General features: G+C 40.4%; 1 protein-coding gene across 1 annotated transcript; it reads right to left on the bottom strand.

Moving 5' to 3' along the window:
- Nucleotides 1-5,058: 5,058 nt before the first annotated feature.
- b3gnt7 (UDP-GlcNAc:betaGal beta-1,3-N-acetylglucosaminyltransferase 7) lies at nt 5,059-8,987 on the bottom strand. The gene is made up of 2 exons (XM_040032453.1): nt 8,725-8,987; nt 5,059-7,573 (listed from the first exon to the last, which is right to left on the bottom strand). Coding segments are annotated over exons 1-2 (1,224 nt in total). The 5' UTR covers nt 8,727-8,987; the 3' UTR covers nt 5,059-6,351.
- Between the last annotated feature and the right edge of the window lie 3,335 nt (nt 8,988-12,322).

Here is a 12,322-nt window from a genome sequence, read left to right as displayed (position 1 = left end):
ATTGGGATTCTCTCCAAAACCTTAGTGCGAATTGACGCTATTCACAATTTGTTACATTATTTTGGATGTTTGTGATCTGTAGGCCAGCAGTTTTTTTTATTTGTTGTTTAACTATGAAATTTCATAAACCTAAAACCTCTGGAATGTATGTATGGTGTTCATATTGAATATACAGAATAAGAAAGATCTGAATAGAAAAACGGGGTTTGTTGTGAGAGGATCTGGAGGACTGCGGAGCTAAGAGCCCTGACATGGCGTCAGGACAATAATCTGCCTCTTAACATCAGCAAGAACAAGGATCCAGGACCTCTACTGACAGCGCTGTAGGAGGAAGGCCCCACAGATCCTCTCTTATCCCACCCACCACAGCCATACACCTCTCACACTCCTTCCATCAGGTAGGAGGTGCAGGAGCATCCAGACTCGCAGATTCAGGGACAGTTTCTACCCACAATCTATCAGTTCTACTGAACTACTGAAATATTAGACAGTTGGTGCAATCACTGCACACACTGTACATGTAAATACATTACCTCTGCACTACAGCCACCACAGTATTTTTAGTAATTTGTATTTATATATTTCTTTATTTATGTTACGTATGTGTAATTATTATTATTATTTTTTTTTTAAGGGGCTTTGACCTAAGAATTTCATTGCTGGGAGTGACGTGCCATTGTTACCTGTATATAACTAATTAAACTTGGACTTGATTTGATTGGGCTTTATCCCAAGAAGCTATAGCCTACGCATGGTGACACAGTGTCACTAGATTATCCTCTCAGCTCTTAAAAGTCATTCGGGCTCCAAAGCAAAGTTTGCTAATCGTCATGAAAGTTAAGCGTTAAAGATTTCATCTCATAAAAGCAGATTCGTTTAAACAGGATTTCTTTCTTTAATAATACAACACAACAAAGCATACAAACTGAACACACTGGGGCCAAGTTACTTAATAAATGTTTGTCTCCTAATGACCTGCGAGTATGAACTCTGCTGCTTTAAGCACGGAGCAAGGGAATTAAAACGTGGATACCTGTCCCTCAGGATACAAAAACTCTTATTGTTATCTTTACACACTTGATACCTGTGAAAAATGTATCAAAAGACTTGAACTGTGACATTCTTTCAAATTAAATCAAATACACCTGTGGCTGTGGCAACCCCCCCTTCTGAATCAGGAAGCAGCCAAAGGTAGCTCTAAAAGTCAATAAAATGCTTGTTGGGAACACTTGCGGTTTATTTTACCACATACAAAGTGGACAACAGCACTATGAGGAATACCAGGCTCTGATCCTAAAATAAAACACCATAAAAAGATTCCAAAGATTAGACAAGAAGGGGATTATTTTGTCTGAGGATCACGAGTGCTTTGAATACATGTTGAGATAGTGCTGTACTAAATAAGTCAACCACATGGTGCCGCTAGAGGGCAAGCCGACTGAAACTGAGGCGCAAATAAGCCTGAGAGATTTGCACTCAGTACGAATCAACTCGTCTTAACACGCTTTACCACAGATGTAATGGATGTCTGATAGAAAGCAGTTCTTTATGCAGATTGCCAAAATCATAAAATACAGCAGCCAGCTTCGAATCTGACCCAGGGGTTAGGCACAAAAAGTGATTGGTTGTATTCAAACAGTGATACAGTTAGCCTATGTCAAACAAATCTCATGAATGATGTTAAACCACTTTGAGCAAACAACACAAATAGCATTCCTGTCACAAGCCAGAAGCTGCAGTCAGAGTTTAGTAAAGTGACTCCTGTGTATGCTTTATTTATCTAAAAGGCAAAAGGTGTGAGTGACATTAAAATGTATTTTTGTTAAGGGCAGGAGAGGTTCTAACACATATAATATAATCATTCTATTTTCTCTCTCCCCATCATCTTGTGTATCTTCAATGATCAACTATCACATAAAGGCAAAAATGCTAAAAAAGTCATCTTAAGAAGCAAAAAAAAGTTATGTAATCCAGGCAGGTAGGTGACAAAAACTATCAGCAAACAGCACTTCTATAAAGGACGGGCTGTTACTGTAACTCTGATCTCTGATTGTTCACATGTAAGAGGACTCGGTGCGACCTGACTCGGAGTTCCTGTGACAGGAGTGTCTTTTGTCAGTGACACCAGCAGACAGGAGACAGCGCCATGCTGCCATCAGATGGCTCTCCCAGCTGAACAGGGATCTTTGTTCCTGTAGGTGCCTGGGCAGGAGGCACTGATGATGGCACCACTGAATACCTCCATTGAAAGGTTTGTTGTACCACCCCCAACCCCTCCCTGCCTTCAACACTGACAGAGGTCACGCTAGCGTTTCTCTGTGGCCTTGTGACGGTCGTCTACAGTGACTGCCGTGCTTTCTTTTCTGTTTCAGGACTCTGTTGTAAGCTTATGTGGACAGACAAGAAGACACATAAATAAACACTGAGTGTTATCTCATCTGATAATCAGCTAATCTAAATAATCTCACTCTAGTTCTCTTCACTTATGTACAGCAGTTACGTACAGCACAGATAATGATTGTAAAGATTGTGGGGGTTTTTGTATGCCACTTTATCCATCCAAAACACATATTTTTGAAAGAAAAGGTGCAAGCTTTATTAACTTTATTGTTTTTGTACAGTGTTTTTTGTCTTAATGTCTATAGCAGTTATCTCAAATATCAGGCCCGGGGACCAGAATCGGCCAGGCAAAGGCTTCAATCTGGCCCACCGGAAGGCTTTGGGAAATGTGAAGGAGTGAATAGAATTTGAACTTTAAATTGCATTTTCATAAGTTGGACAGCTTTTTCTATTGACAAACACCTCCCCAACTGCCATTCATACTACACCAAAAAGTTAAGAAATACAGGAGGATTACAAGCCAAATCCTAGCCTACCCTAATCCTAACCCAGTATCAATATTGTTCCACAGTACTACCCTACAAACATCTATGACTTTTTCACTACAATAGTATCGTTTTTACATTTCCTGGATGTTTGTAATACTGAAAAAAAAATGTGCTTGGTTTTTCATTCGTGGGTATTACGATACTGCTGCTTGTACACACTGGGATCACCTCCGGTGTCATGTCTTACAGGAAAAATGTAAAACGTCTCTGTAACAGGGTTTATAGGGCACTACCGTGGAACAATAATAGTGACACTGACTGATCAGCACCATGATATCCGTATCTGCTCTCGTGCCTGAGTGCAAACAGTTTCTGTGTGTGCCAAGGATACATCAGTTTACATATCTGACTCACTGGTATGCTGGATAGCAGTTTCGATTAATAAACACTGGGATATTGTTACATAGCAGTGTGATTTTCTGCCTTGGGCCAGTGACAAACGGATATGCAGTTCAACTGCATATCTCAGCCTGTAGACGGCTCTTAATCTAAGTCTATGCAAAGACATTCCCATCTTTCGTTATGTCAGTGCTGCTGCTGTAAAGGTCTTTGAAGAAAATAGAGGGTTGGTGTGAAGGTTTGCATCCCTGTCCACCTCACCCATTGGCCACGCTGACATCAAAAGCTTCCTCCAATTAGTGTTAGCAAATATTCGGCTCCTGGTCTACAGGCTGGTTGGGAAACTGGCTGTGGACTGACCATACAGCACTAGTTTCCCACACAGTGATAACAGTCACCGTGGTGAGAAATTCACTTTAGATTAAAGTAAATGTCGGCCAGTGGTTGATAAGCCTGTGTTTTCTTTTCTTGTCACTTTGGTTGGGAAAATCTCGGAATGTGTGTTGGAAGTTCAGCAGAGCGTACTGGGCTTCATGAATGTTTACTTCCTTTAGAGTTCCTCTCAGTGTAGAGGTTACAAAGGTAGTGAAGTAAGAATTGGTTGCTTTGCTGTGGCTGTTTTGCTTGCTTGGGTGCTTGGGTTTGGGACGGCTTAACAGCTGAAAAATAGGAACACAATTAAGGCAGAGGAGATACCTTTGACTCTCACCATTTCCGTTGTACATTGCAGTACAGTCACTATTTACTGACCTCCGTGTAAACTAGTTGTCACTCCCTGTTCGCTATATGCAGTGTGGAAAATTAAAACTCAGCTATTGCTCAGTCCTATTGTCAGCTCATATTCAATAAAACACACCGATACAGCAAATTCACAATGGGGAGACTTCGGTTCCGATCCTTTGTGGGTTTGACTTCCGATCACTCTGTTTAACAAAGGGGAAAGAGATAAAACTTAAGCTATGGTTTTTGTGCCAGTGAGTGTGTCCTGGTGAAATACAATACAGAGAAGGCAAATTCCATTTCTGCATGGCTTCTGTTGTCCTGAAAGAGATTGTGGAAAACAAGGGGGTATTTGTTTCCTTTTGCGATGCCCTCGTTATCTTTTTGTGAGATAGCTTCACTGCGGTGTAACAGTCTCAGCAAGCGGACTTGTTGAAAAGAGACGCAGTAATAAGAAGGGGACACGTGACAGAAAAAGTGGGAAATGCCACAAGTAGCCAGCGCATTTCTGAAGACAAATACAAAAGAGGAAAAAGGGGCACAAAGTTCAGTGAAAGCCTGAAGTGTTTGTAGTTTTTTGAGATCCTTTCCACCTTCTGTCAAAGATAGATCCTTTGGGGGTTGCATCCTGCGTAGGAATCTGCCAAATAAGATAGGCAGGGTGTTACCTGCAGTGGCACACCCGTGTCATCAAGGGAGCAGCTAAAAGTCGTTTTTTTAACAGGCTATAATCCAACCTGCTGGATTATACAGCACACATATTACGCTAGTGGAAATGGATTGGGATTCATGTAGGTTTTTTTAGTCTAACTTACTACTTCAAGAGCGTTGAGCTTTGGCACAGAATACTATATATTTTATGCATTTTTTAAGCACTTTATCTTTCACACATTTATTAATTTTAATTGAGCATGTCTTTGGATCGGCCCTTAATCCCAACTCCCCTCCCAAGCGAGAATTCTCTACTGTAGGCACATTGAACGTCTATCTGTTAAAGTATACCACAATTCCTTGGTTTTACTTCCACGTAGTTTCTTTGGGAAGATCAATCCACTGTTGTTGGATTAATCTTATTTTCAGACATTTGATGTAGATAAAGTCAAACACAGTGTCAATTGTCATGATATTTATTTACAGATGGCATTCTCTGTACATGATGATTTTTACGTATATTTACATTATGCAGACACAACCACCACCAACCACAATCGGTCATTTACATTCCTTTATCGTCCGTTGCCTTAAGTTAAAAGTAAAAGGCAGGCCCCCCCTTTTCTCGGGAGACGATTAAATTAACATGTCATAATGGTCGTACCAGCAAGAATTTAAGTTCACAGTGTCATTGTAAACCCCTCAACCAAATTCACGTCAAGTATATCAGCACATTCAAATCAACAGAAAGCATGTACAAGTTGTTTTCCCCCCCAGATAGTTAGCATATATGTAAAAGAGCTCCAGATCAAGTCAGCGAGTGTAGGGAATTCAACAGTACAGACAGTATCAATCTTACTTTATGAGCAGGTACTGCATAGGAAGGAATTGACATGATATAGTGACCAAACGTGATCAAAGAAAAAAGAGCTTTTGTCCAAATCATTGAGGTAGAGAGAGTTGTTTGTTTCTCTGCATGACATCCTTGTCCACATGAATGCAATGTGCAACACTTTGAAGACTGCTAGCATAACTGCAGGCTGTACCCTGGCTCCTAGGGCGTCCCACTAATACTAGCTGCCTCTATATTTTCGATATTCACCCAAGAAAACATGATTTCCCACGATTAATCCAAAATAAGACATAATATATAAAATAAAAGGCATTTAGGATTTTGTTCACCACCACAATTAATTGTTTTCACATTAGTGGGTTCAGTGTGATTTGGTGATGTTGTGATTCATGACACAGAACCCAAGACTTGGGTTCTGTGTCGGGACAATTCTAGATCATGTCGGAAGGATAAAGAGGAATAAGTCTCTGTCATTATTTAAAAAAAAAAAAAAAAGACACAAGAGAATAAAATACCACCAACTTAATGACAACTTAATCAACTTAGTATGCCCATTGATTTAGCAGCACAGTTTGGTTTTCTCTGAATCTGTGTGCCGACGGGGGTTGGTCCTTAAAAATGCCAACGTAAGCACACAATTCTAATTCAACTTAAAAAAATAATAAAAAATAAAATAAGCTCTGTATAATTTACTTTTGATAATCCTCTTCAAGAAATTGCACAACTGCTCACAAACAGAAAATTCAAATATTGTCCTGGTTCCACTCCACATACAGCTTCTGATAAACTTTACCAGGAAGTTTGGCTCCTGCCTTACAGTGCGATGCACTTCCTCATAGCAGTCACCGAGGCAAGGCTGAGCTCGCTCGGTGCCGCTGTTCACCCGGTGTTCTCACCAAGCTATAGGAGCTCCACCTTTTGTGAACAGACTAGGTCGCTGTTGACCAGATTCCACATGTGCTGGAGGTCCGACGGGAGCAGCTTGTGCACCACAATCATGTTCTTAAAAAAACAAGGTTCTCGGTTCAACTTGCTGTTCTTATTTTTCACCAAGCCAAACGTCTTAAAGGCGTTGTGTTTGACAGGCGTGACCTGAAGTACCTCCAGGCACATGCCCAAGAAGACATCGTCGATGGGGTAAAGCTCCAGCGTGTCTGCGGCCCAGTGAAGCCTACTCACGAGACTTCCATCCATTAGAAAACCGCCTCCACCTGCGTATGGAGGGTAGTGCGTCTTGTTATACAAAGCCTGGGGGATGTGATATTTGTTGTCCTTTTTACGAATAGGCTTCGCTTTGAAAATCACATCCCCAGCAAACAGGTTCTTTCTGTGTCTGCTGTTTTCCAGGTATTCAAAAATATTTTTCACGCTGACAAAGACGTCATCATCCCCCTTGAAGACATATTGCACGTTGTAGCAGTAAGTATGGAACCACTTGAGGAAATGGGTCTCCTTGAGAGTCAGGTTGAAGAAGCTATCTAAGAAGTCCCACTGAAGAATATCGTTGTAAATCTGGTCTTCATACTCCACAAGTTTCTGATGATTTGCCCTTTCTGCCTCATTGGAGGACTTACCAAGAAGAAAGAGGGTCTTTATCCTTTTGCCGTCCACCACCTGCTCTCTGCCCCATGTTTTTCGGATGACCTCCCTGCGGTCATACTGAGTGGCCACTGATTTAATCACCATCAGCAGATACACCTCCCCTGTGCACTTCTCAGGGTGGTTGAGGGTCATGGGGAAATATCGGCAATGCCGATAAAGCAAAAACTGCTTGAAACTGTCCTCGAGGTTCTTGAACCACTCGTGTTTAGAAAAGTTGACATTGGCGCTACAGTTGGAACTCTTTACATCCCAAGTTGTGGGCCTGCCGTCCTCAGGGATTCTGGGCTTCTCTGTGGTGGTTGGAGCTTTTGGCTTTGACTGGTAGCTGCCAGACTTCCAGAAACTTTTTATCTGCAGGTATGAGTCAGCTCCAGATCCTGCTTCCTGAGCAGCATCCAAACGAACGTGCCTCTCCAGCTCGAAGCTGATGCTCCCTCTCTGGACGGCCAACGCAACCACAGCTAGGAGAAACATGACACTCACCCTCTTGTACACTCTCCAACGATCTCTGCTATTCTTCCTGGGGGAAGATAAAAATCATGGGATTCCAGTTAGACACGGCAACATTATACCTTGTAATAGAGGGAAAGTTGAATATATAAACATTGGTAGTGAAAGGCATATGTGTGCAGTGTATACAAAGATTATCTCCAGGTCTTTATATCAAACAGTGAGAGCTTATTTATTTATTTTTGCAGAGATTTGTGTATTGCAAAGTGACAGATGTTCATTTAGGATTATTTATTTAAAGAAAATTTAAGAAAAAAACACATAAGGGCGAAAATCATCAAAACTATAACACAACACCCTCGGAGGGTACCTACATAACAAACATGTTGCTGTATAGACAGAGAAAAGACACACAGATTGTCAGCATACCCACACGTCTCCAGAGATTCATTTGTAGTTTTGTGTATGGCCTAAAATGTAGTTGGGAAAGTCCTATGACACCTGGACAATTTTCACTTGAAACGTCATTTATAGATTACACAACCTATGGCTTCACTATTACCATGTTTCTAGAGAAAACCCCCCCCACCATAGATATATAACTTTCTATAGAAGAATAGTCATGAAATACGACTTATTTAACCAGCATCTGTGGATTTTAAAAACATGGATTGTACTTCAGATTTTCTTCTATGCCAGGCTATATGGCTCTTAATTGCATTCATGATCAATAAGACACTCCTCTATTCCTGCATGGGCCCCTCTACTTCTGAAGATCACTATCTCCCCCCACCCCCATCCTCAAACAAAGTCCCTCCTGAAAGCCACACAGTGGACATACAGCTACAAGTTTCAGACAGGTGTATTTGTTCTCAACAACATCAGTAATAATAATAACAACAATAATAATGTGCAGTCCTTATAACTCTATAAGAGATCGATTCATTTTGCTTCTCACTAAATATTGTGGTTTTTCTTTGTTTGGTTATTTCAAAAGCTAATTCTCAACGTTCAATTGTTGCTTTCTCCTTGTCTTTTCCTTTTTCTTTCTTTCTTTCTTTCTTTTTTCTTTTTTACTTATCTGACAAGCCTACTTTCTAATAGACTTTAAAGATACAGAAAATCAGTTGAAATAAGTGAAAAAGAGGTTACGGTCAGATCAGACGAAAAAAAAGGATAAACTATCCGTAATTAAATCTTTTAATAAAATGCGCCACTTACATTTTTCCTTGTGCGTCAGATTCTTTGTGATGATGTGCCGGCGATGATCGATTAGTTTTGAGTGTTTTTGTTGTTGTTGTTTTTTTAAAGGTAGAATGACTTTGCTTTATGTAATTTCCGCTTCTTGGAAAAAAGCTAAATATTCCTTTCCATCGAAACAGTCTTAAAGCATCAAGCGTCCCGTTTAAGAGAGAGTTTAAAGGTTTTCAGGGACTGTGGTGCGAATGTGCGCTGTATGGTCTGCGCCGCGGCGAGTGCGCTCAGGCGCAGAGATCCGCCTTTAAAAGCTCAGCCGCCGTTACGTAGCCTAGACTACACACACAACAGTTAATGAATGAACAGAGAGGGATGCATAGTGTCCACGACGACAGGCCAATTAATCATCAGCCGACTACCCTTAAACCTGCGACACAGCAAATATTGAACTTCTTGTCATTTTATTACGTAGACATATGTCGTCTGTATGAGGCGGATGAAGAGTGGAAAGGTGCCTTGTCCTGATCACATATCTGTGAGAGTATGGAGAGAAGGCAGAGGAGTTTTTCACCAGTATTCAACAAAATTGTGGATTCCTGAGGAATGGAGAAGAAGCCTGTGGGCGACTTTCAAGAGCAAGGGTCATGTACAGAGCTGTAGTCGACTACAGGGGGATGAAACTTATGATCCATGCCATCACGTTATGGGAAAGGGTTGCTAAAGCTAGGATAGGAAGAGAGGTAATCATCAGTGAGGAGCAATATGGCTATAAGCTGAGAAAGAAGTCCACAGATGCAATGTTGGCTTTGAGAATGTGGATATAGAAGCATAAATAAGTCAAGAGGAGCTGCATGGTGTCTTTGTGGCGCTATAGAAAGCATGGGATAGGGTGCCGGGACAGGAAATGTGGTATCTGGAGAAAGTCTGGAGAGGTAGATGTATGCACTGGAGAGAAGAGGAATGACATGGCGACAGAGAGATAGCAGCAAGACTAAAAGAGAGGGTAGCAATGCTATGATGAATGCTTTTGAGGAATCGTGTGAGGGTTTATATTGTCCCTTTCCTGATCACTCACAACTCACAACAGTAGAAACGAGTACATCAGAGGGACAGCTCAGGTTGAGAGGCTTGGAGACAAAATTAGGCTGGCGGTTGGACATGGATATGTTGAATATGGAGCTATCAGGCAGGAAGAAAAGAGGAAGACCACAGAGACAGTTATGGAGGAGGAAGGAAGACCCATATCTTTTGTAACAAGAAAGATTTATCCAACTAAACTGTATATATAGTTTGGATTATTTATCTAAAGAAACATAAAGTGGTAGCTCGCGCTTTGCTCTCCTCTGCATTTTCATATTCCACTTGTTTGTACCTCATGCCCTATAAAGACCGCGACGTGCTATAGCAACATATACCCTTTATACAGAGCAGTAACCATTAACTTTGTCAGATAAATGCAGTAGATTGAAGTCAAGTACAATACATAAGTCCCATGAAATGTCACACAGCTGAAAGAAGAAAGAATTCCTTTGTTTTTTTAAGGCAGGTATTTGAATATAATTGTTGGAACCAGTGTTTTTGTTAACATCTGGCGTAAGTCCTGTAGAAATGTTTGCAAATAAGAATCAATCAGCGATATTACATTACAGGAAGTCTTCCTCATTTCTCCTCATTTTTACAGTCTTTTGAACAGCCAGAGAACTCAGCTGTTAAGGTCCAACCTCCACTTGCGTTAATCTAATGAAACTCCCAAGATATCAGTTATCAGACTATTATTAAGTAAATCTGACACTAAGCCCCGTTTAGCTTTAGGTTCAGTGTGTTTTTTTTTACTGATATTCTTGTTCTTTTCTATGGCTGTAGCCACTATAGAAGAAAAAAGCAAGTGATACACTCTGTCCTCAGTATTTTTGCATTGTGATGTGGCCGAAAGCAGCTGGTTATCCCAAATTATTTATTCTAAACTGTGAATTACTGTTAATAATTGATTAGATATCCCACACGTTTGAGCTTTTACCTTTTAAGTAAGTGTTTCTTTACTTGCCGTATGATTAAATCTGATTTACTCTCCAAAAAACACAACCCTCTCACTTCTTAGTGTACATCTCTTTTCCGTGGGATAGTGTGGATGGGATTTTTTTGTATAAGCAGAAAAGTCTTTTTTTAAGCATTCCCACTTTAAAATCGATTATTTCAGGTGTATATAAATCTTTGGCCTGTCACATTATTCTCTAGGAAGGGCAAAATAAATAACAGAGCAACAATGATTTGCTAAAGTATTGTAATATTGCTTTATGGTTGTCCACTGATGTCAGAGGAGGTGCTGGGGTCAATGAGGCAATGCAGAGCAAACCACACAGTTTTTTTTTCATCAGGTCTGTGGCCATTGACAGCCATTGTATGACAAAGAATTCCTTTTTCTTTTGACATCGCATACAAGGGATGCCTTTGATCCATTCTCAAGGAAGGTTTGTTTTTTGGATAAAAGCATAACTTTAATGTGAGTCACAAATCTTACTTACTCTGAAACAAAGGGAAAAATCCCAAATCAATCATTACATGTTTAATCAATAGATTAAATTATACAGTGGCTGAAACTCTTGCTTGCAGAGCTGCCTTAACCAAAGCTGCTCTTAACCCTCGCTGTGGCAAACCGTGTGTTTCCGCCTCCTCGTTTTCTGGAGAAAGAACAACAAAATGTCTGTCTGCGCTTCAAAACAGGAATTTTTTAATACGAACACAGCTGCGATCCAAAACCTCTCCTTCCTCTGCTTTTCTCCCCATTTCCTGAATCCAACCAGTCATCCTTCTCGGGGCCATGTGCATCCTGTTGCCTGCTGGCTGTGTTTTTTCCGTTCTGATTTTTTTTTCAGCCCCCCCCCCATCTTATGTGGATTTAGTCTGTAACAGTTCTGCAGACGAGTGAGTTGGATATGGACATCACAGTACCTGATCTTTTCCCCTGGCCACTTCGCTGACAACATAAGGACTGTCAGCTGAAGAATGAAAATAGAAGAATCAAATCTGCAATGCATATATATATATATATATATATATATATATATATATATATATATATATATATATATATATATATATATATATTTTAAATTTCAATCGTGGATCACATCATAGAGTTATGAATCCACAGAAAGTTATCAAAGAACTCTAACACGATCCCTTTTCATATCTGTCCCTCACGTCGACAACCACCAACGACGGTATCAAAAATCTTTGCCGACTCCTTTATGACTTCAGTCTAATTCTGCTTATGGAGGAATTAGAGAGTTGAGCTGAAAGGCCTGAGAAGTTGAGTGGATGAGAAAAGGATATTCTTAATACAAAATAAAGGGAAAAAAACTGCCAGTACTTTTTAGGGTTTGGGGAAGAAGTTTAACACCTGAGGGACTTTGGTCGTTACTTTGTCAACTAACTAACACCAATGAACATGCTTAGGAAAATATGTCTTCTTCCTCTTAAATACAACTCCAAGCTCCTCGGTCACCATGAAAGAATTTACTGCTGGACAAGAAAAAGGTATCCTAAGGAGATTGTTTCTTTTCTTTCCTTCTTTTTTGCACTCAAGTCATCACTTGAGGACCTTTCTCTCTAAGAAAGGATA

The sequence above is a fragment of the Simochromis diagramma genome, unplaced genomic scaffold, assembly GCF_900408965.1.
Source record: "Simochromis diagramma unplaced genomic scaffold, fSimDia1.1 OVJJ01000334.1, whole genome shotgun sequence".
Classification (NCBI taxonomy): domain Eukaryota; kingdom Metazoa; phylum Chordata; class Actinopteri; order Cichliformes; family Cichlidae; genus Simochromis; species Simochromis diagramma.
The sequence above is the reverse complement of the archived record's forward strand: the minus strand, read 5'-3'. Positions and strand labels throughout refer to the sequence as shown.